At 42.6% G+C, this 25417-nt stretch overlaps 3 protein-coding genes across 5 annotated transcripts; 2 read left to right on the top strand and 1 right to left on the bottom strand.

Moving 5' to 3' along the window:
- Positions 1–15814: 15814 nt before the first annotated feature.
- Lnk (SH2B adapter-like protein Lnk) lies at positions 15815–22232 on the top strand. Of its 2 annotated transcripts, none has more exons than XM_070668303.1 (6): positions 15815–16512; positions 16604–17428; positions 17794–18677; positions 18765–18964; positions 19049–19306; positions 20366–22232. In XM_070668303.1, exons 2-6 carry the CDS (start codon positions 16899–16901, stop codon positions 20495–20497), a joined length of 2004 nt encoding a protein of 667 aa, XP_070524404.1. In that variant the 5' UTR covers positions 15815–16512; positions 16604–16898; the 3' UTR covers positions 20498–22232. The 2 variants fall into 2 exon arrangements, with proteins under 2 accessions (XP_070524404.1, XP_070524405.1); XM_070668304.1 differs by having other exon boundaries at positions 19049–19390; positions 20366–20503.
- Positions 20800–25369, bottom strand: Poc1 (Proteome of centrioles 1). 2 transcript variants are annotated; one of them, XM_070668308.1, is made up of 6 exons: positions 25093–25369; positions 24478–24833; positions 24195–24411; positions 23931–24130; positions 23698–23871; positions 20800–23037 (listed from the first exon to the last, which is right to left on the bottom strand). In XM_070668308.1, exons 1-6 carry the CDS (start codon positions 25097–25099, stop codon positions 23032–23034), a joined length of 960 nt encoding a protein of 319 aa, XP_070524409.1. In that variant the 5' UTR covers positions 25100–25369; the 3' UTR covers positions 20800–23031. The 2 variants fall into 2 exon arrangements, with proteins under 2 accessions (XP_070524409.1, XP_070524408.1); XM_070668307.1 differs by lacking the exon at positions 20800–23037 and having other exon boundaries at positions 23509–23871.
- On the top strand, positions 22638–23530 carry Atox1 (Antioxidant 1 copper chaperone). The gene is made up of 3 exons (XM_070668310.1): positions 22638–22775; positions 22865–22940; positions 23198–23530. The coding sequence occupies exons 1-3, from the start codon at positions 22764–22766 to the stop codon at positions 23323–23325; spliced, it is 216 nt and encodes a 71-aa protein (XP_070524411.1). The 5' UTR covers positions 22638–22763; the 3' UTR covers positions 23326–23530.
- Positions 25370–25417: the final 48 nt, after the last annotated feature.

Raw genomic sequence — 25417 nt, 5'->3', positions numbered from 1 at the left:
AGTCTAAAAGTAACTATAATATAATTAAAAAAAAAAAAAATGTATAAAGTGCAATGCAGCAAAACTTTTCCGTCCCACTTAAACAGACTGCGGACTGTCGGTTGTACATACTTTTAATATTTTCTTTAAATACAACCGGTGTGGTTAAAAAATTTTGTGCATTTCACATCTTTTCGCTGAAAGAAATATATATTAAAACAAATATGTATGAAAATATATAATATATATTAACTTGCACTAAGCGGCGAATGAAACAGACCGCGACACGAAATGTTCTCCGCGCACTTTATTACACTGCTTTGCTTTATTTTTTTTTTTTTATAATCACTATCATTAATCACTAACACTATCACTGGCACTATAATTTTCTTCCCGCAAAGCATACTCTTAAAAGCAATTGTTTAGACATTTGTCGGTATAAGAAAAAGAGTAATTATCAAATTTTCTTTATAATTAGATGGTTAAAATTTTTTATTACGTCTTTTTATTATTTTATTTAATTAGATTTGATGTCTACAATATAATTTTTTTAATTTATCTGTTACAGATCAAGAGAAACTAAGCTGCTGCGCATCGTTCAGTAAGAAATTAAAGTACCGCACGCCGATATCAGTGATTATACGAACCGCAGCCGGTTTGTCGGTCGCTTCGGGGGTGCCGCTAGTTATCGGTCGTTTTATTTTACGATTATCTTTTTACGGGTGTGCCGAAAAATAACGTGCGAAAGTGTTGAGTAATTTTCGCGATAGTAATTGATCCGGGCGCGTTCGCGAGTATCTAGTGCGCGGAAAGATGACTCGACACGTCCCATCTGAGAGGAGGAGCAGGCCCGGGACGGGCATCCTGCATCGGCGGAGCAACTCTTAGGTGAATATATATTTTTTAAAATAAAATATTAAATAAAAACTTTTACCTTTTTTTTTTTAATTAATTTTATGAACCAATTTACATGTTTACAATAATATATTTTATTTTATGTTACAGCCACCGGCAGAAATCTTCAACTCCGCTGAAGCTCATGCAGATTGGTAAGTTGCATGATTTTAATAAAACTCTTGTTCGAGCAAGCCCCAAAAAATAATTTAATAATCCGAATATCTTCTGTTTCGTCAAAATTAATTTTTTTTTTTTTTTATGACACGCGGTAACATTGACGTTTACTCTCGCTTACGAAGCGAGCCGAGCGAGAGAACGAATCAACGTCGTGGAAAAGCGGCAACAATTAACAGTTAATTCACGCGTAACACCAATTTTTTTTTTTTCTTTTTTTTTCTTTTATATAAGACTCAAGTTCTGTCCTGCAACAATGCGTTTCACGTAGGACCGGTGCGGCCTGTCAGCGGAATGCATTTAACTCTGACACGCACGGCGCTTTAAACTCATCAGCTTTTACATGGGATTTCAAATGACTCGCAGGAGGTACCGAACGAAAAACGCAAGTCAGTTGGTCAATCCATTAGAAGCATTTCGTTCGAGAGTTGCTGCGTAATGCCTGCGATTCGACTGACTTGCATTACACATGCACTGCCCGCGGGAAGCATATGCCGCCGACTAGTGACATTCCGCCTCTTCCCTTTACTGAAATCCATCGCTCACGCTTTTAAAATGCAACATTCTATTACCGTAATGCGCGATCCTATTACGCGCGCGGAGAAGCCGTGAATAAATGTTTTTCCCGCTGTCGAAAAAAAAAAATACAGGGGTTTCATTAGCGGAAAGATGGCAAATACAAGATCGCAGGGCTCGCAACGGCAGCTATTAACGACATTTTACATTGTATTTTTTATTTCGGTGACCGGTCGCGCCTCGCGAGAGTACACTTTTCGGGAGGGTGGAGGAAAGAGGGAGGAAAATCGCGTTTTTGCCGCGGCCCTTTGTTGTCGCCTGTGTGTGCCGACACTCGGTTTGTACAGATCCCAAGTGCCGCCGAGCAGCGCGGGATGCTGTTGCGTTGTTTGACGACTGCAGAATCTGAAGCGCGCGACTCGTAACTACGGCGACCCGTTTAAAATTGCCCGATAATGGCCGCTGCGGTTTCGGATTGACGTCCCCGGCCCTTTTGTACGTATACGCCCGTGCAAACACGCTTCCATTCGTTCGCGCCCGATCCCTGTCATCGGCCGATTCATCCGATCCCGGGCTTTCCGCGCGCGTTTCTCTGCCTCGTCAGCCTCGCAACTTTATAAGCAATAACCGATCGCGGCGGGTTTACGGGCTGGCCGGCGCGGTCCTTGAGCCCTTTACGTCACGGCTGCCAGGTGCGCTCGAGCCCTTTTACGTACGTGCATACGCACTTTACGAGGCACCGACTACGCCTTATCACGATCCGTACACGAACGGGAAAATAAAACGTGGCCCCGTGGCGAAAGAAAAAGGTATCTGCGCGTCGCGCGTTTGTTTATCAGACATGTGACCTGGCTCGGATCGAAAGTGGCTCGCCACAGTGGCCTGCACTGTCTCTTTCGTAGAAAATCTTCAAAACCAAACGAAGGAAAGTGTCGACATTTTATATACCTCGACATAACTTTAAGGCTCCGAATCGTCTCGACGCTCGTCGAATTTCGTTGCGAGGTTCGCAGCGGCGCTTACGCTTTTTAAAAATGACAAAAAAATTTTTATCTCCGCATAGAAAGACGGCGCGCGGTTTTGAGTTTACTCCACGATAGGTCAGCCACGGTCGACGCTGTGAGAAAAAAGAAATGCAACAGTGCACCTCGCGCCTAGAGTCGTCGATCGAAGTACTTCGACGGCATGTACGTACATACGTCAAGGAAGCAAATATAGCGCTCGTTTATAAGCATGCCTATTTTTACGTTATTACAACGGAAATAATACCGTTCTGTCCTATGGACTAACCGCGCGTGGTCGCGGTTCCCAGGACAATCCGATTTTATCCCCTCGAGCGTTCGAATATAGCACCTCAGACCTCGTTTCCTTATCAGAATAGTCGCGACGTGAACGTTAATGCGGCTCTACCGCGCGTCGCATTTAGAATCTAGCCGGCTACTAGGAAAAAAAGAGAAAAAAAAATAAAATAAAATAAAGTTCGCAGCGTCTCGGCTTTTCTTTCCAAGCCACATAACTGGACGTTATATCCCAGAAATAAAAGCGTCAGGTCTTGACACGAATGATAAGTGTGGCACGGCATCGCGAGCGCGTTAACCCTAGCATTTCTTTTTACTCTTATTTAATTCATTTAAAAATCAATGTTAGAAGAGCAGGTCTGTAATTATTTAACGCAGTTAGATATCGGACATAAATTAAGAAAATTATAACTGCTGCGATTCATATCGCGCGGCGCACACGTGCGATTTAATACGCGACAGTGTGCGAACACGCTTATCGTTGTTTTAATAACACCGCAATCGTTAAGCACCTGGCTACTGTTTGTACTTGTGACATTAGTTACCTTATCTATTCAGCGGCAACACGTCAACCTGGCTAAAATTACGACTTACAGATTTCGATTAATATTCTTCAAGGTAATTACGAGAAGGTTAATGATTTATCTGTAAAGATTTTTCTAATAGTTTTTTTTTTTCTTTCTTTTTTTTTAACGCAATTGCTTCAGCGTCGCTCTACTCGGCCTCGAATTTTCGCAAATATTGCGTGTGTTTCCGTCTGGTTGACAAATATAATCTTTTTGCGTTCTGCCTTCGTTTGTGACAGAACTGGGACAGCGTGACGGTACTCGGCAGGGTACTCCACGCGCTCTCGAGTACTCGAAGTAGCCGATTACTTCGCTTGCACATCGGAAACAGAGGATTTTCGAGTGTGCTTCGGCCGTGTTCGGCGGGATCCATTAAAACGGTAATCAATGAAGGGCCGCCGTGATAGAATCGCGAGTCGCGCCTCTCCCCTTTTCCGCTGTTTTCGGGAACGGGCGAGCGGACGGGCCCCGGCGTTTCTCGCGGCGAGAACGGCGGAAGGCGGGGTAAGTAGGTTAACGAAATGGTCGTTCGCAAGCCTGAGATACCGCCACCAATTTCCAGTGGTCCTCAACTCGATTTCAAGTTCCACCCGGCGAGATACCGCGCGCTAGAATGCGCCGCGAAGCGACAACAATTTTCCAGTCGGTTGTGCCGCCGCCGCTCTATGCATGCATGCGCGAAACGTACTTTGTACGTAAGCCTCGGAAATAGAAGGTGGGTTCCTCTCCGTTTCTCTGTATCCCGGTGCCGGTTGCTCGACGCGGGGGAAGGTTCTTTTTCGAGGCGGCCACCCCGAGCGGGCGAGCGAGGATTCCGCCTCGAGCTCCGAAGAACCGGTACCTAGAAGAAGAGGGATGAGGGAGAGACGAATTATCAGGAATCTTAAAGGGAAGCGGGTGCTTGATTAGCGCCTACAAGAAAGACATTCCGCACGTAAATTCTTCGCGGTCCATTTTTACTGCAAATCGCTGTCGCGCCTCGCTCCGGCTAATTGCATTACTATCGACACTTCTGCCCAGATTCCTTTCTCCATGCTCGCGTCACCGCTACATGCCTCTTACCTCGTAGCACAATGTCCGAATTGAAAGTGGACGGGAATATAATTAGTGAAATAATTAGCAGTTAATTATTTGCGATCGGTAATTACACCAATAGTTGGCAATTGCAGTAATAGTTATGCATTGTAAAGTGCAATTAAATGTGCGATAAAGGCAAACTAATTCGTTTTATAAAATAAGAAAGAAAAAAAAAAAAAATAAAAATGACACGTATAAGTTCTGACGATTATAAAGTACTACACGCAGCACGTAAAAATGCATTATATTTACAAGCGCCAGGTTATTTTTTAGAATTTTCAAGAGAAGCAAAAAATTTAAACACATTAATTAGATACGTTAATTTATTTGCGGTATGTACAAAACGCCAGTCGGTTGAAATCAATAATAGAAATATTCGACGACATGTCTTCTTTACGGAGACGAGTATTGACGCAATAAATAGTTCAGACCATATTGAGTTCTGATGCGGTGACTTTAAAGAACAATCGTAATGGCAATCGTCCGCTTCTTCATCTTAGTTCAGTCCCAAAACAATATCAATCGTAAAAGCAGTCCCATTGTGATTAACGTGCGTACAGCTGGACGATAAAGTTGATTCCGTGGCCTCTCTGACTCTTCAGCTTTATGGTGACGTTGTTGTGTCCAGGCCCGCCGTACAGAATGCTCGGATACGCACCGTTTCCGTTCGTCTTCTGGTCCAGGGCCTGGATCATGGTGAAACGCTCCCACTGCGAGCAGTTGTAGGTTTTCTCAACAGTTACAATTTGCATCCATTTGGAGCTCTTGATAATGTTCTCTCTGAGGATGAGCCTGTCGCCGGGCATTCTGTAACCGACGACCATATGGTGCGAATTGTTGGCGGGAGCGTAAGAAGAGACGGCTCCATTAGACAACGGGACGGTGTTGACGGTCAGCAGAGCGGCGACCAGGACGGCCAAGCCGATCACGTACTTGTAAGCCATTTTTACTTTTGTCTGTCGCACTCAAGAACTGTGTATTGCGAACTGCGAAAAGGCTACTTCGATATCTGCCGGCATAACAGGCGACCGACGCTTAAATACAGGAAAGTAATCGCTTATCTCTCGGCTTATCATAGTTATCGCTGATGTTACATCTTGTTCTGGAAAAGCACGTTCTGTGAAAAAGGTATTTCGATTAACACGAGTTTGTCACAACACGTTTAAATATTTTCTTGTTGAGATTATTTTTAATTTAAAAGTAAGTGGCACCATTTTTCTTTTTTTTTTTTTTTGTAAAATTTGTATATCGATGAAATTGATGATATCTTTTATTCAACTTTATTTAATTTTATATTATATTTTTAAATTAAAGTTGTAACTTTTTTTTTGCTATTTTATTAGAAGGAGAAATATTTAATACCGAAAAAAATTAATGAATTTATTATTATAAGCTGAATTGATTAATGTTCCTCTGTGCAACATGTAATTGATAATTACTTTAATTAAATTTTTAATTAGATGCGTCAGAGGTATTGGCATCATTATTATTCACGCATACGCACGGTTCTATTCTGGCGTATGATTCATCGAGATACAAGTGTTATCCATACGTTAAATCAATATTTTTATCGTTCAAATATTATGAAACCTGCCGCACGAGAGTCATATCTCAATTGTCTTCGGCCTATCTTTGAAATTGATATAATTCACAGAACAAAACTTCCACGCAAAATCGATATCTTTTTAGATGTTATCGATTATTAATAATAAATCATTATATAAGGTACTCGACACCTGATTAGATTTCATAATGGGAGATAAGTGAAATTGTAGCAAAGTACATTAATATTTTAATGATCGATAGATCAGAGATTCGATGTATTTTTCAAGAGCCAACGTTAAAAATTACTAAGCGAGAGAAGTAGATTTTTATTTATAAAGCTCGCAAGATCAGTTTCCTATTTCATCTTATTTTACAATCATTAAAAAAAAAAGAAGTCTATATACAGGAACTAATTATATAATTGAGCTTTATTAATTTCTATGGATCGATATCTTTTTAATAAATTAATTTAGTGCCTTATTTCGTATGAGAGAAAGACTGCAAGAGCCTAATAGCTTATTTTGATCTTTCTCATGCGATAAATTTTCCAAATAGCGAAGCTACCGAATCACAAGGGTCACAGCTGCCTTGTCAAGGCTGCTAGGGACTGTTTGCTCAGATGCTTGTTAACCGTGTGAACATCCAATATGTTACCTCGTGTGTGCACTTAGGTCCTGCATCGAGAATAGATTCACTCGGATCATTAAGTCAATTGGCGGATATACCGACATATCGGCCGCAACGACAGGCCGTAACATGTTCCCCGAGTTCGTTTTTACATGACGTTTAGCCAAGATACGTTACGCCTGCATTTATTCACTAATTAACCGATCTAAATTAAGCATCTCAAACCGTTGCGATCAACGACTGCAAATTTATGCACGCGATTGCCGATGGCCAGTTCGGAAATAACGCAGGCATCTTATCTGATTACTTTTTAGATTACGCGAACACGTGAATGTAAGAGGATAACGTCGAGGCGCGGTACCGCCGTAGCGTGACTTTACTTTCCCTGCTTCACGATCGACGTACAAAGGCCGCGATCGCGGGACCGAACCGATATCCCCGTGGCACCTGTCTTGACCGTGGCAAGCACGAGACGCGGTCCTCTCGCGCGGTCCGCCAGCATCACCACCGCACCGATGCGCGCCTGCCATTAATTATCTGGATATACGCCTGAGAGATCCGAGGTAAAAGCCGACTTTGGTCGTCTTAACGAGCCGCAGAATGTTCCACCAATCGAGAATCGATGCTAACGGTGCGGTATTGAACTCCCCGGCTAGCATTAAAGGGACTGGGACTGGGACAGATTTTGTATCAATCGGGCAATTAATTTAAGAAAATGTTCTCCTCGCAGGAATTTAATTGCGAAACACGTATCTTCGGCTACGCGTTACTTTTTTTTTGTTTTTTTTTTTTTACGTTAAACTTTACACCCGGAATTAAAATTCAACTTCGACTCCTGACGAATTTAATTTCGAATAATATTCGCAAAAAGATAGGCTTGTAAAATATAAAATACATTTAAGTAAATATTATTAAATTTATGCGTTATTAAAAATATTCAAAGGTACGCGCAATTTTGCATCACAAATACAGTCTGAAAATTATAAATCGAAAATAAATTAGTTTTATTTAATATTTAATAAGTGACGAAAATATGGTTTTATGAATATTTTCAATTTTAAACGGTATCTAAATGACGCGATTAATATCGTATTCATTATAATTTTATATACATACGTATTCATGTAAAATAAAAAAATTTAAAAAAAAAAGGAAAAAACATTAACAGATAGAGCTAAGTGTTAATGTTAAATCTAGCGAGCAAGGGTTAAATCTCCGATGATGCAGCGCAGAGAAGGGAGATAAGGGAAGCGTAAACGGTTGAAAGCTCAGTCGTTAGGACAATTAGACGAACAGAAAAGTTCCATTGCAGCCGTATGCCTTATTGGCCATTGTTACACGAGACGGGGAGTGACAGTTACCAGTTTTCTCCATTACTCAATGTCGATTGCTAATTACCACAAATTAGCATATATGCATCTCTCTCGGGGACTGAATTTTATATCTGCCGCTGAAAAGCGAGCGGTGATCAAAGCGGTTATCATCGCTTATTCACGATATCTAGCCATCCCTAAGCGCACTCGACAGCTTTAGATAACGCAAACTCGATTTCTTCAACTCATTCAATGATGAGAAATTAAAATAAGTTTACAAATGAAATAAAAAGTAAGATATAATCTTTCTCTTCAATATTAACGTCGACGTTGTCGACTCGTAAAAAAAAAAAAAAGTTCGCTGCATTATATCGGTGTTAGGATTCACTTTGGGTCTTCTCTGTTATAATCCTTCGTATCGATAAGTTTATTTAACTGATTTTTACCTTCCATCCTTCTACGTTGCGATTTGCATTATTTTAACATGTAAGCGAAGCGGGACACGTTTGAAGCGGTAAATCCGATTAAAACGACAATAGATTCGTGACAATCCGTTACATATATCAATGAATCGACAGATTATAAAGAGCCCGGGTGCATTAGACGCGTAGTTTCATGGCAACGACCTTAATCCGCGATGCGCGTATTCGAAGCCTAATACGAACGCGTCATAAATCCATTGTTCATCGAGGACGCGTTACGAGGAGGAATCGGGCATCGGCTCGCGATAGTTTGGTTTATGGATCTCTGATCGTTCCCGCGAGTAGCAGTTGCCGGCGTGTACACCTACCCTATGTGGGATTATACATTCGCCGATGTGCAATAAGGTCAAACAATCGGCTGAGCCGATTACGAATTCGTCCCTATCGTCGATTCGCAGTTACCGTTTACTCGCTCGCGCGAGTCGTTCACCTCTTGCCCTTACGCTTTCAACCTTTGCCTCCGCTCGTGGCCGTTAATGCAAACGTCGTGCGACGATGTATGAGGGTGTTCGAAGTTTAAGTTCGCGATCGCGTCTTGGGAACTGTTCGACTAATCCGTAGGAAAGCTCAAGGTGCATCGAGGGTCTTCGCGAAGGGCCTGGCCTGTCACGGACGCGCGGTACCGTAAAGTCAAGCTGCTCTCTTCCTTCCCCCCTCCCCCCCGGTGGCCCTTCGTGGGCTGCATTCGCGAGTAATCCTCGTGGATTGACGCGGCACAATAATTCGTCTCGTATCGGCCTCGCGGGGCTGGGACCTGGACTGTTAAACGAGCGATATTTTTTCCCCCAGAAGCACCCCCGTCGGTCGCCGCCGCATCTGTCCCGCGATCCATCGGGCAAGTGGAGCTTCGCGGCCGGTTTCAACGTGGCTCTCCTTTCCATTTCAATTCAGCTTAATCCCGCAAATGCGACGGCGAGCCTCGACGCGTCTGTCTCGGAACGACACACAAAGCGTCGCGAATTATTATTGTCATTAACGCGACATTAACTCGCTCGCGTGGCTGTCGTGACGCGAAGGATCATAAATTAATATCGACATTCTTAATGACGGCATCATTGGCTTTATTTGATCGCTCTCTTGATTAATTTGAAATAAATTCGTGCCGCACGCTGCAAGCGGAAGCGCTCATAATCGCCATCTCGTGCACGTATTGCGGGCCGATGGTATTTTCTTTATACGTTTTATACGTCGCTGCTTTTATACACCGTTAAAACGAACGGTCGCGACGCGGCCGCAGTAAAACCGCAGTAAATCGATGTATCGTCGCGAGAACGGCATCATAGCGGCAAGATGAGACGCTGGATGCTGCATGCCTCGGTCTTGAATGTTGGTACATGCTGGATGTTGAAATCCTTGATGCGGGATGGTGAACGCTGGATACTGAATACTGGGTGCTGGACCCCGGATGCTGGAACAGCAGACACGTAGCGACGTCCGAGTCTCGCGCGACGCTTATCTCGAATGTGTTCCTTCCGGTGCGCGAGTGCTGCTCGGCGGAAGACTTGAGAGCGTTATCCCGGCATCGCGCGGCTACGGGATCTCGATTGCAAAGCGTCCGCCCGACGTGGACGTCTAGTTTGCACGACGGATTTTCGTACGCGATAGACACCTACGTGGAGTTAATGATACATATCATAACAGAGGAGCCCGTGTACATTCGCATGGTGGACGTTCAAATATTTAACACTGCTCGCGTATTTACTCAGACACGTTGCATTGTTGGTATAACACTCCGCGGCTGCGTTTGGCTCTTTGACAAAACGATTCCGCTCGGGAGCTCTTTTTATTTGTACAATCCGCCAATTGCCCAAAGATAACGCCATTGAAATCCAGGCACGTATCCAGAATTCCGCGGGAGAGAATGAGACATAAATACGAGGGCGAAGACCCGAGGGTCTTTTAATTATTTTTTTCCCTCCTTTTCACGAAATCGACCGCGTTAATCAACCTTGGATCGTACGGCGCGCAGTGTCCCGTCTCGAAGTTAACGGGCGCGAAAATTTAGACTAAACTCTCACGAAAAATAAAAGAGTGTGATCGCAACAGGTCAAATATCATTCCACTGCGCTGGGAGCAGAATTGCATAATGAACTGGATTAAAATATAATTTTTTTTTTTTCATTTTTATCGATCGCGCTTTTAAGTTTATAAATTTTTGTCAAATATAACGAGAGCAACAACTTCGTTACCGGGATCGGATGCTGTAGCACGTGATGCGCCTAATGGAACATGGAAATGCATGAATAACTGTACTTTTTTTTTATTGCGAAAAATGTCGAAAAATACGTCGCTGTAGCACGGTTAGAAATTAATCCGATATGTCGCGAAATATATGTATATATATATATATACACACATACATATGTACATGACTCATTGCGCAACGCGGATTCATTGTTTCCCGTGTTGCCGAGAGAGTAATCCTCGATGAGGACGAGCGTAACAACGGGAGATGGGCTCGAAGGTTCGAAAAAAAAAAAAAAGCTCCCGAGCTTATAATTTTCCACGAAACCTCGTTGCCGATCGTTTAATTAAGCCCCGTAAAACGTTTATACTTTTACCGAATCAAAGTCCCGGCATTTTATTCTTGCGGAAGGAATGGCAGATATGCGGAAGAAGCGGATGGTAAATACCGGAGTAGTTACGGGCGGAGGTGAGAAGGTATTCGAGGTAGCGTAAACAATTCCCAGTACAATTAGGAAGCGTTTGTCCATCTGTGTTTGTCGAAGGATCAGTAACTGCAGCTTGGGTAACGCCTAACTATCTGTCACTAGGCGGCCGACTAGCTCGGCCATGCGGAGAATTCACGGATGGCTTATGACGCCGGGTAAGGACGGTAAATATACGCCATAATAAGAAGGGAAATCGATAACGTTACGTGACAATTTGACTCGCCCAAGCAAGACGTTGTCCCGTCGCTCGTCATTACGCAATTCGTAATTACCTCGGACGAGCTGATTAAATCTTATCTCGCAAACATCGTAGTAAAAATCGACATCTGTATCTACCGCACAAATACCTAACACATTCGCGTTTCGTAAACAAATCAATTTCGCGTAATTAATAATTATCTTCCACCTCTAGGCATTAACGCTGTAACAAACTTCGCGTATTTGAGGCACAGTCGAGAGTCACTTTTATCAAACACTCAACCGGACTAATCGTAGAATTTAATTGAGTAAAGCGTTATATATTTCTGCGTGCGGAATTATTTCAATCGGCGTGATTTTTCGCGATATGAAAGTCGGGAACATCGGGACGGTCAATCGCGGCGGTGGCCAGGACGGATTATACCATCGCGAGTTGTGCGTCGGTGCCGGAATGGAGTTATTGGCGTACCGGGCCCCTCTGAATCGCGGAGGAACTTGGCTCGACGTACGGTAATTTGATATCGGATAACCGTTCCCGTCGTCGGCGCGACGTGAGTCTCTGAAGGCACACGCACGTCGGGCCCGGTTGCACGTCCACCGGAAAGCGCATTAACCCGCGAAAAGGACGGCGGTGCTCTCTCGGATGGGGAAACGCTCGGCCGGATTTATCTGCCGACTCGTCGCCGGCTCTCGCCCCGATAAAAGCTGACGACTAAAAGTCAGAAATTTTTTACAGCCGCTCTAGATAAACTCCCCGCGGAGTGGCGTTCGCGGAAATTTAATTACTTACCGCGGGGCAGATTAACACCGATGCGAAATCTAGATAATGTATTTACGAAAAAGTTGATATCGCGCCGGCAGTGACTGAAATGTACGACGAATAATTACGGAGGGGGCCATCTCTGTTATTATTTCCAGCTGGCGGCTTTGACAATCCCGGTTATCCTCGGGACACCTACTAGGAGAACGAAACTCGCCGGTATTACTTAATTTCGCAAGTATTTCGCAATTGTTACCCATAATTGATTCAATCTCTCGTTTTTCCTTTTTTTTTTTTTCCCCGGAAGAAACGCTCGTTTTAAGTCTAATGTCACACGGAAATGTGGCTTTCGCAAAGGGAAACTATCCGTTGCATAAAGAAAATCTCGAAATTAATCGCGTTGTTTTTTTTTCTTTTTTTTCAGTAATAATTGGACTTTTTTTTCAGAAATTAATCTTTAACTGGATCGATATCAAATCTCGTAATCCAGACGACAAAAAACGATATAAGATTTTAACATTTAATTCCCTGAAAATAATAATCGACGAGAAAAATTAATGATAGACGTTACAAACAAACGAGACAGCTAATTGCTTCAGATGCCAAATTGGAATTTCTTAGCGCCTTACGAGTAATCTTACATTAGCTCGATCTCGTCGCTTGAATACCTGAGGAGTATGGCGCGTCACTTAGCTGCAATACGGCCGAAACTAAGAGCCGGTCACGTAATTCCTCACTAGCGAACTTGCCGCATTATCCGTTGCATTACGTTCGGCAGCCGGGCGTTAGCTCCCAGCCGGCGGACATTAGGTTCATGCGGGCCGGGAGAGTGCACAAGAAGCACGCAACAATCTAAATCAACAGCGACATATTTACAACGTGGAATCGTACGGTTTACGATGCGCATTTCAAGAGAGACGTGCGAGGCGCATTGGTCGATCGTGACATTACAGTTCTCGCGTAAACTCATGACGTGCACGGCAAACGCGAAATTTTAACGCAACGGCAAATACTTAAAGCAATAAAACGCAAGATGAAATTCTTGGCGCGATAAATAATTACGCGGCGGCGACGTGAATTTTGAGAATATAAATTTTCGAGAACAATAATTTCGAATAGATTAAAAGGCTTTTTCTAAAAATATCATATTGATATTTTCATGGCATAAACAGATTACAATTCACCCCTTTTAATTAAAATACGATTCCTATCTGCGTGCGCGGGCGTACGAATCAGATAATAAATATGTAAATAATTGGGGAATGCTTTTTTTTTGTTATCGTCGCGGGATGATATTTTTACTTTCAAATTGCATCCGATTCTCATTTTCACACACCGCGGCGATGAGGAACAGATACATCATGTCGTATCGGAGGAAGCCATCAATGCTGGAACCAGGAAGCCGTCTAAAGTTCTCTAACGATGATATATCGGGGTAGCGCAGGACCCCTAAGTTGTGGCCATTTTGATATGGTGTAACGTACTCCTTTCCCATCCCCCGCACGCGCAACTCTTTCTTGCGCCATCCAGGAGAGGCATTAAGCCCTTTTCCAACCCCTTGGAGTTGCCGTTACGGCGACCGTGACAGATCGCCCGTCATAATACGGCGCTATGAAAAACATATCGCCGATCGAATGGCCGTTCAAAAACGGTGCGTCCCATTTTTCGGCCGGACGTCGATCTTACATTACGTTCTTCCGAGATAGCTGATCCTCATGATAAAGCTATCACGCTTGTACGCGTGCGTGATTGATCGGGAGCCGCTCTTCATTAAAGTATAAATATAGAAAAAAGTAATTAACGGTATCTTATTCTTTTTTTTTGTTAAAGCGGAGAAATAACAGTTATCATTCCGCGTAATCAAGAAGAGAATGTCATCGCGGTATTGTTGGCGGTGGAAGTTCTTTCGCCATTCCCTTTAGGCGTATTTCATTAATCCGCAACGTAACGAAGTCGGATCTCGTTGCAGCGACCGCTCGCGTATGCACCGACGTCCATTGATTTGCGCCGGGGGTTTGAAAAAGGTGACGCATTACGTCGGAGAGTCGGGTTCCACGTTCGCAGCGCGTGGCAATTTTTTTTCAGAAAATTGTTACGATGGCGGGTCAACGGGAGGTGGCTGTCGGGCCGGATTTAGTTTTCACAGCGCTCGCCCATACCTCGGTGGAGGAGCACTTTCGTACCCGGCGATTCGCGACACTCCATTCGCGCGGCGTTCGTCCTTTTACGCTGTCGCTCTTAGTTGGCGGAAACGTATGGTGCATTACAATTCATCTCCGACTTCATCGCCGCCGGTCGTCGGGAATTTGCTGCGTAACGTCTTTCGGCCGCCCGGCCGTTTAATCCGTAATGGAACGAAGCACCAGGTACTCCGCTCGTATTTCACCCGCCTTTCCGCGTTAACGAAGCCCCCCGATGCACCGACGCATTTTCTTAATTGTTTTTCTTAACGGTAACGCGATGAGCTTAATCGACATTGAGCGGCGCGGGATTAAAAATTCATCGCTTATTTCGCTAAATCCAATTTCCCCGAACGGCGAAAGATTTCATCTCGGCGCGATAATCACTTTCGGCGAAAGATCAACTGCGTTATCTTTGTATTTACGCGGAGGCCTTCAAATAGACACCCGGTTCGAGTATTTGCTAATCTAATAGATCTATGAGATCCGATAGAGACGTGGTTCGTCGACGATAACGTCGCGTTGATAATTCACGTTATCGCGAAGCGTACCTACCGGCAAACAGTGTAATTTCGCGCAAAGTCGTCGAGATTAATTCGCGAGTTTATTGTTCGGCGAAAAAGAGAGGCGGTACCTTCCATTCCGCTCCCGCTTTGTAATTAAATTTATGAGAGTTAACTGTTTCGGACCGCGGCCCGGTCACGCGACGAGGAAATGCACTCTTCCTCTCGTAGATGTTGCAAAATGTGCCCGCGCGCATGGCACGCACATCGGCAAAGCTTGCTATTTAACATTGAGCAAAGTTCGGCAAGGCTCGCGAGCCTCGGAGAGTCCCTTTTTTTTTTACGGCGCGATCGATGACATTTTATATTCTCGTCTCTCCGAGGTTCTCCTCGCCTTTCTGGCTGCGCACAGATTCTTTCCGAACAGAAATATTCGCACGATTGTCTTATTCGGATAATATTAAAATAATTATACTCCGACTCGATATAGCTACGTTCTGATTTTTTAATTCCGATCAAAGTCGCGAGACACTTTTCGCGAAGTTTAGCGTTTGATAGCGTTGCTATTTTTGTTCTTTGTTAATTAAGAAAAGGTAGTAATTGAAATCAAGACAGTGGACAGTACGTAAGTAAGAATATTTCGCAGCATCGCCGTGGAAAATCGTAATTTCCAAAACCTTCGATCTGCGCTCTCGCGAATGGAATCGTTGGATAGATTCGTTGTGTAGTTTAGTTTTAATTATTACAGCGCGTGTAAGAGATTTACCTGTTTCATATCGCTAGCGTCATCCCTCGATGAACTTCGTCGAGCTGTCCGTTGACGAGGTTAACCGCTTCGGCACCTGTTCCGCCATCTTATAGCTGAATCACAAAATATACCCGGCTGCTGCGATGAACGTCTGTGATTTTGACGACAAAGATGTAGAAGCTCGCAGCCGATGCTATTGGAATTGAAAACAATTGGTTCGATCAGATTCAAGCCGCGACGTGCTACTTAAATATGGAGATGTCTACCTTGTAGCAAATTGATTCGCGTCGTTACATCGAGTCGCTGATAGTATCGGTGGCGGCCCGTAGCGGTGTTCGTTTCAACGAAGAACCTGGTCGGTAAGTCAATCGATTACGGAATACGAAATAGGGATGAGACGAGGACGAGACGTAAGTGCGAATTTTCATGTAAAATAGGAGCGGGTCCACGCGCGACCTAACCTCTACGCGAACCCGGATCGCCCAGAACTCCCAGAAGGGGAAGTAGCGGCGAAGACGACGGAGGGGAAGATACTGATGCAGCAGAGTGCGCTAGCGGCACTGGCGAGAGGTAGCGCGTATCACGCATTTCACGCGTGTGCTCCGTAATGCCTGTAAATATTTTCGGCAGGCGAAAACGACGGCTACGCGAACATCCGGGTCCCTGACTTCGGCATTCGCGCGACCCGCGGCGTGGACGCGACCCGAGCGGTCGTCGACCATCGTTCACCGGCAGCGAGACACCCGGTACGGAAAGAGAGAGAGAGAGAGAAACTGAACGGGAGAGTGACGGAGAAAGAAGGAGAGTCGAATAAACGGAGGGAGAGGTGACCGCCGCAGGTAGACGCCAAGTAAAGTCGGCGAGGAGCGAGAAGCTCCCCCCTGGTTCGAGGTCTCGTCGGCGTCGGTTTCGGCTGGCCGTTTTCCCCGGCGGCGAGAGGGACTCCTGCGAGGCTGATGTAGCCGTCGAGCTCCTAGGTATTATTCAGCAAATCCTATTTCTCGCGTAACATCGCGCCGACGTTCTCTGGCCTTTTTACTCTTCCCTCCTTTTCTTCCTCTGCTAAAGGTTCCGTGTATGTGTGCGCGTTACGCCCGCACGCGCGGGTACCCGGCCATTCGAGGACGGCTACAAATGCCGCGAGCGGACCTACGGAGCCGCGTGTGACGCGCGGCGGGACGTGATATGTCCGCTCACCCTCGACGACCTCGGCGACGTTCGTGAAGAGACCCCGGAGCGACGACGGCGGGAGCGGGTGAGAGTGGAGGGCGACGGGTGGCGACGACGGCGGCGGCGGTGGTGGCGGCGGCGGCAGCACAAGGGGGGGAGATCTTCCGCCCCCTACGCGAGCCAGACGCCGATAATGAGTGTTTACGCCGCGAGTACGCCGACAGCGAGCACCGCGATATCGCCGGCGATTAACGCGACGGCGGCGCCGACGAAGCCGGCGACGACGACGACAACGACGGCGAGAACGTCGCCGACCGCAACAATCACGACGACGACGACAACGACGACGACGGTGGTGGCGGCCGCGGAGGTCACGTCGACGTCGGCGGCGACAACGACAACCGCGACGACAACGACGACTACGACGACGGCGGCGGCAGCAACGACGACGACGACGACAACGACGACGGCACCGGCTACGACGACGGCCACGCCGTCCACGGCGACCGCCGCGTCGCCGGAAGCAGCGACCGGCTGGATCGAGTTCTGCGAGAGGCACGCCCGCGCCTCGGCCTCTGACTTTGCCAAGGCGTTCTGCGCCTACGTTAGCCTGAATCTGCCCGAAAGCACCCGTGCCAACCTCTCGCACCGTGACTTCCTGCGCCAGTTCGTCGTTATCTTCTGCGAACACTTTGAGAGCGAGTACCTGCGTCAGAGCGTGAGGTTCGTATTTCACAGCTTTCTTCTGTATTAACAAGCTTTTAATCTGATGGAGATTCTTCTTCGGAAAGGAAACGTGGGACTAGTCCTTGATAGAACGGAGTCTCATCTACATAGTTTTCAGTTATAATAATTTTAAGAATGACGAATAATTTAGAGTTTGCACAGTTCCTTGTCTGTTCATCACAAATTTTATGAAAGTATAAGAATTTAAATAAATCTTAATATTAATTGTATAAAATAAATGTAATTCTAATGTTTTAATTTTATAGAAAGAATTATATTTATTATTTTATTAATCATTCTTTTATGGAACTTTGGAATCTCAAATTACTTATGTGGTATTAATATTCTTGTACTTTTTTTAGATCGCTATCGTTGCACGATACTAGGAGTGTAATTTCCAATGAAAGGGACATAAATCTCGCAAGTCAAAATGCCAATGCACCGGTCCGTGCTTCCTCGCATGAGGAGTTCAGCGATTATTCTGAGCATGAGGGAGAGGCAGTGTCGCCGAAACCTGCCCACAAGCCTTTTTTTCGCAGGTTGTCATTTAAAGGACTTAAAAAGGGCAAGGGTTTCTTCCACAAACAGCAAAGCGACGAAGTTGAGTTATCTCACAGCGAACACCGCAAGGATAAACACTCCAAGGCTAAGCTATCGAAAATTGTGGTGGAATGCCGTAAAGAAGGTATCGTTAACTCCTTGATGGGCGAGAACATAGATGGGACGCAAAAATGGGAAAAGTCACGGTTAGCTTTGATCAAGGCCATTGGCGGCTACATGCTGGAGTTCTACTCTCCGCCGAAGGCTGTGAAGCCACGCAGCGGCGTCTTTTGCTCAGCGATAACGGAGGCTAGGGAAACTACGGCGCTCGAAATGCCGGATCACGAGAACACATTCGTCCTGAAGACCCAGAACATGGAGTTTGTCATCGAGGCGCATGACTCGAACGACATGAAATCGTGGCTGGCGACGATTAGATATTGCATGCGAACGGTGCAGCAGAGCTCTAGCGTTCCCGGCTCCGGGCCGGGAGACTCTTTAGGAGATTCCCTAGGTCACGGTTCGCTGGCTATCGGATCCGATAGCGATAGATTACGAGCCAACTCGGCGAGTAAAAGCTTCCGATCCGCTAGTCATGAACACGGCGAGGACTCACAGGGCAATCCACCAGAATTACCTCCGAGGCTTCATATGCGCAGCAGTAGTAATTTAGAATTATGTTCCTCTCAACAAGAAATCGAGCAAAGTAAGAAATAAATTGGCGCAACTGATATATCGTCAGGCAAGTATAATTCAAAATAAATTAAAAACTATATATGTGTTTTATTTGCAGTGCCTGCTAATGAAGGCGAGCTGGATTTATCGAGTAGCTTACGAGAATACCCGTGGTTTCACGGTACTCTTCCTCGTTCGGATGCCGCACAACTCGTGCTGCATAGTGCAGCTAATGGTCACGGTGTGTTCCTGGTTCGACAGAGCGAAACTAGAAAAGGCGAATTTGTGTTAACTTTTAATTTTCAAGGAAGAGCTAAGGTAACTACAAACATCATCTCCTATACTTAACAATGAATAATATTTAAACCTTATTTTATCGTTAACTCATCACTTTTATTGCAGCATTTACGAATGACGTTAAACGATCAGGGTCATTGCCGAGTCCAACATCTATGCTTTCCTGCGATATACGATATGCTTGAACACTTTCGTCAAAATGCGATCCCACTCGAATCCGGTGGAACAGCTGATGTTACTTTAACAGAGTACGTAGTGGCGACGAATCACACATCGCGATCCGGGCATCACAACGTGGCGAGTGGCTCAAATGTACAACAGTCGCAAGAGAGGAGACCTCTGCCAGCTGTGGAGCCCAGAGAAGTAAGAGTCTGCAGTGGAAGTCTAACTCCTCTTGTGTGAGCGCGAGTGGCCAACACCCACAGTCTGAAGTCTAATCTACAGACAGTGAGTAGATAACCAGCTAACGCGTCCATATTTATCGTATGGTCGATGATACAGGACAGATTTAATCGGTGTCTGCATTTGTGTGAAATTTGCTGGAAAACTTGATGGAAAATTTGTATAGATTGATATACAAAGTTTAAATGTAATACAACTTATTTATGTGTTCCTTTTATTACGAAGTCGGATATTTGTTATAGTTTTTATTTAATATATGTTCAAAAAATATATACACCAAAAAGGAGCAGATGTGTTGTTAAAAATTCCTTATGTTCACATTTGTTTCTAATTTTTTCATCCAAGGTACGTTATGTTACATTTTTATATCTTTATTTATTAATTATTTTATAAATTATTATTTGGTTAAATTTGTATATCATTCGTCTAAATATGCAAAATTATCGCCGTGTGACGAAATTTTTGTGAAAAATCTGACATGATATAAATGTGCAAGAAATATAATGTTCAAAGAAACATGACCGTGGGACAAGGAGCTCGCTTTTAGTAAAAGCTTTTTCTTGAAATTTCTGGTGTGCTTTATTATATTTGTTTCAAGCAATGAAGGAACGTTCAGAATAAATATATTCAGTTAACACACTGCTCGTTTCAAAATTAAATCTTGTAACATGAATATTAAAAAGTTATAATAAGCATTACTATGAGTAAGATAATTTTCAAAATATTAATATTCTGGACGAAATAGCCTATTTGCTTGTATCTCTACATAAATTTTAAAAATTCGTCAATATTTTAGTGAATTTATTATTCAAAATTATTATTCAAAATTAAATTCTATAAAACATCAATTTTTCTGATAATTTTTTCTTATACTTAATCGTATTCACTGAAATATTGACAAGATTTCGATATACTTACATATTTAATTATTTCCACAATCCAGAAACTTTAAGAGAAACTTTTGATAAGATAGCAAGATTAAGAATATATGTTGATACTTAATGAGATGTTAATAAATAGGTACGCACTTTTGGTGGTTCTATAAGAACGCGCACGGAATCGTTGGAGAGACTAGAGCAACGGAACATCATTGTGGAACAAGGCTCGGGTTCCACTGGCAGAGCAGTTCAAAACACTTACAGTTTTCTCTGACGCTGGATTCACGCGAACCCGCCAGCAGGCTATAATCCAGTCAGTCCGACGGACTGAATGTGAACAATATGACGACATAATCGCAGTTTTTATCTCCAGATTTACGTCACGCTATATAAATTACCGCATGCGATAAAGTGCGTCTCTTTACTAGTACAAAAGAATTGCATTTTTTTTTCTTTCTTTTTTTTTTCGAATAAGTATCTTCCGATCGTTGACTCTTGCGTTTAAGCATTTGACATGATACTTTTATGATTCGTCGAAAAAGTGTTTGCGTCGTGTTTACATCGAATAGTAAGAAATAGAATAGATTATCCTAAAAAACGAGTCTCAGTTAGTAATGATTATTTCGTAACGTCGTGCTCAAATAATTCCCAACTCCTGACGATTGCCGTAGCATTCCACGGAACTCCCCCCCTCGCAGGTTTGCATGTATCTGTGACTCGTCTCTTCATCGCAAGAAGATCGGACTTATAGCCCCCTCGTATATTTTTACTGAGAGAACGGATATATTTTAATGAAAGATTCCGAGTCTCGTTACACCGCTTAATTAATACACGTAATATTATACGTAAAAGTACATGTATGTAATTGGGGAGTTGATCAGTCTCCGAAATTGCGAATTACGGACTGCCATTATACCACCAACCCCTATGTGTGTCGTCGGATCATCCCCGATTGACAAAAAGCGCCAAAGCTAAAGCTAAACTATTATTAAACTCCGCTTCGTCACGAGTACAATTTGTTATACGAAATTGCATTTCAGCCGCATTGTTAATCCCGACGCTTCATCTGGCCGAATAAATGTAACAAACGTGCCCTGTAACCATCGATAAGCATAAAACAAGCTGCGATGTTTATGAATTACTCCTCACTCGTTGTAAAATCAGTGTACGAACGCCCCCATTTATCAGACGTATAAGAAAGGAGGGAAAGAAGGATGCAACTGCGTTATCACCCGGGATGGAGAGGAAGGACAAAGCGTCTTGAACTACAGTAAGTATGGTCTCATTGTGTCTCTGCAATGAAACGGCAGAAGCCATATATCGATAAGCGTATCGAAAAGTGTATTAACAAATTGTGTAACGACTAAGGATTATCATTACCAAGATAGAGCAATATGACTGAGTGTGCAAAATAAGACTAATTAGACAAATGTATGGATGAGTGGTACACGTATGATAGAGAGCGATGATCGACGCAGTATCCGATTAGTGAAACGAGCAAAGCAGGTATTCTCAGTACGATCCGAACTGATTACTGTGATAAGATCTCTCATTCGCACAAGGCATTCAATAATCCCGCCGCCGTCCGTGCCAGTCTATGTTCTCATATGCGAGAACAATCCGTAGGGACAACATCAGGGACAAATTTTATCATTTGTACATTTCACTCGCTACTCGCCCGTCAAAAATTGTAGGAGTAGACCTTCCGTCGCGATCCTAAAAAGAAAAAAAGAAAAAGGAAATAAAAGAAAATAGAAAAAACCGAAGAGATGATAAATGTAGGAAAGTTTATAGTCGATCTGAAAAACAAAAAATCTGTATCACAAATTCATCCTTTAGTCGAAATGCAAAATCATGCTGTAGGATGTAAGCTTGTTCCTTGCGTAGCCGCAGTTGAAAAGACAGTCCTGAGGTATACAAAGTTCGACAACTACTAGGCATTCAACCGTAATACTTTTCTACCTTATATCAAGATGCAAGGATAAAAATAAAAATTGAATTCTCTGAGACTCTCTAGTTTTTCCTGTGTTACTTTTAATTGTCATTAAAAGTGATTAAGTTTTTGTGTCATTAAAAGTGATTAAGTGATCGACTAATACTTAAAATAAAAAAAAGTACCACCACTTCTATTTATATTAAATCGACAAATTACTGAGTTAATTTTATGCAAAAAAAATACAGTGATGGTATATGCAAAGTAGTATTTATTTTTTTTTTATCAAACGTTCATGCTTTCTTAGAACGGCGATTTAGTGCAAAATTAATATGACATTTTTCTAATAAATATTCATTAACTAAATATTTTTTTATAGACTCTCGTAGGATTTTTTTTTTTTATCGGATATATAAAATTATCAATCATTTCGGCACTGCTCTGTAATCAGAAACAGTCAACATACGATACGCACGTTATCGTCTACGGTGCAGCTACAGATAATGCTGCCGTTTACGCATTTTTAGCGATCGCACTGACCATTCGTCGTCACCTGCCTGAAGAATAATCCACTTGACACGTCGAATCCTGGAGACGTATCGTTATTATGGCAGCTCAGGTAACAGCAAATTAATATTCCGGTCTCAAACAAAAATTTAACAATTCAGATGAAAGTTTGGACGACGATTAACAAGATATCTGTTTAAGATACACGAATTTAGTGTTGAAATGACGTGTGAGGGATGCTCAAATGCTGTGCAAAACGTGCTCAAGAAAAAAGCAGGTATTTGAGAATATTTTTGCGAATTAGATATTTTCCTATTCATGCTGTGAATTCCGCAAATAGTATTTTTATTCGATACCTCTTAAAGATGTTAATTCTGCAAAAAATAAAAGAATCATGTAAGATGAGGTTAACATTTCCTGACGTTAAAAGTGTCAAGTATGGAAATGACAATTATTATTTTAGTGAAGGAAATATGTATTTTAGAATTTTCGTTCAATTTACTTCTAATATTTTGTTTATTGTGCAATATGCAGGTATCGACGAAGTCAAGATAGATTTGCAAGGAAAAAAGGTGCTTGTGACTACCGCCCTTGGCTCGGACGAGATTTTAGAGACAATCAAGAAAACTGGAAAGACATGTCAATTTTTAGGCACCAATTGAGAAGAAAAAGTGATTTTAAAAGATACGTGATTGTATCAGGTGCTGCAAATATGTCATACATATTATAACGAAGATACATTTTATATTGCATCTTTTTTTAAAAAGATTTTTTTTAAAATTCGACTAATTGTGCATATAAAAAAGTACAAAAATATTATATTTATAATTGTATAATAAAATATCTTTCCCATTTTTTTTTTTTTTACACAGTTTGCATCACGTTTTTAATTACTATTCTATAATTTTGTAGTTTATATTTGCATATTAACTTATTATTTTTATTTGAGTCTGTTTTTCGCGTACATTTTTATCAAGTTCATAGCGATTTGGTTTCTTACATATATTTTGTTGTTCACTGGTGGAAGGGATTACCTGTGTAGGACTCTTTCGGTCATCAGTACATAAATTACATTTCCATAATATAATTCGTTGGTCTGTGCTACCAGAAACAAAATATTCACCATCTTTTGAAAATGCTATAGATGTTACACTCATTTCATGACCCTTGAGATTGTAAATTGGACGGCCTTCCACGATATCTAAAATCTAATCGCAAATATGATAATAACTTGTTGAAGCTACTGAATGAGGAAGTCTTAACTTACCTTTACTGTCGAGTCATTCGAAGCCGTTAACATAAATTTACCCGTTGGATGGAATTTGACCATATTAACGGGCCCTTCAAAAGCAGTGTAATGCTGACATAAAGTATTTGTTCTCAAATCATATAATTTAACACACGCATTTTCATTTGCCGATCCAATAACTATGTCGTTCGGGTGAAACTCCACATGCTTAGCTGGAGCTAACAAGCAAAATCACAAGTTTCTAAAGTTTTAAAAAGTAAAATTACAAAGTGTTTAACGAACCTTTCATCTCGTTAAAAGTTTTGACACATTTTCCACTGGTAATGTCCCATACTTTTATTGTTTTATCGTCACTACAGGATACTAAAAGTTTACCAGTGGAAGAAAACTTGACGCATTTGACCCAAGATGTGTGCTGAGTAAATGACTTGAAAAACTTTTTCTTTCTGCGACAGGGAAACCATAGTTTTATGCTTTTGTCGTTTGATGCAGTAACCAGCTACAAACAGAACAACTTGCTTATAAGGTCTACTTTAAACCGACTGTAATTAAATATGAATATTACCTCTTCCCCATATGGCCTAAACTGTACTGAGTTTACAGCAGAGCTGTGAGCTGTAAATTTTATTGTATCCCCATTAACTTTAGGAACCCAAAGTCTTACACTTCTGTCTTTGGAAGCACTGGCTATAAGGTTTCCATTTGGCGAGTAGCACACATCCAGGACACTTTCTTCGTGACCCTTGAATTTGTAAGCTCGCATCAATTGTTTTAAGTGCCACAGCATTATTGTTTTGTCCAAGCTTCCCGATATAAACTGACTGCCATTTGGATGGAAGCTTAAAGCTGTGACTTCCCGGTTATGCCCTTTAAAGTATCCTTCATATGCAGGATCACAGTCAGTTTCTTCTATTGTGTCTTCTGATAGTACAATAATTTGCATTAGCAAAAAGAATGGAAAAAAATATGACAAGGGTGAATAAGTAAATAAAATATAATATTTTTATTTAAATTAATATATAATTTAATTTTAATGTAATGTTTCTATACTAATTTCTTGTCCTAAACTAAAATTATTTTACAAAAATTAATGCTAAAAGCCAATCTAACTGGAGTAATAACCCCAAAAACTCTTAGCTGTTAATGGATTTTTTTTTTATAGCAATACTGCTGTACATACGTGGCATTTTATTGAAAAAATTTACGCTCCTCGTGTGTAAACGTTATGAACTTTAATTCAATTCGTTTGTCGCCCAGAGAACAATGCTCCACAAGAAGTAATTGTTTCAAACAGATGTCAACAACCACGCTGATCAATTCAGGTGCCGGAGAACACGAATTTTCGTCGGAAGTAGTAGTAAGTAGTACCGGAAAATACTTCGCTGCGCGATTTTTATCTGTACAAACATATTTTCAATTTTTCCCCGCTAGGTGGGCGCACTTGTTGCCGCGTATGAGCGCAGTGCATAGTGCGTGCACGCGCTTCCAACAGTTTCAGCCCACTC

The sequence above is a fragment of the Cardiocondyla obscurior genome, linkage group LG17 (genome assembly GCF_019399895.1).
Source record: "Cardiocondyla obscurior isolate alpha-2009 linkage group LG17, Cobs3.1, whole genome shotgun sequence".
Taxonomy (NCBI): Eukaryota; Metazoa; Arthropoda; class Insecta; order Hymenoptera; family Formicidae; genus Cardiocondyla; species Cardiocondyla obscurior.
This window is presented reverse-complemented; position numbering and strand designations above follow the sequence as displayed.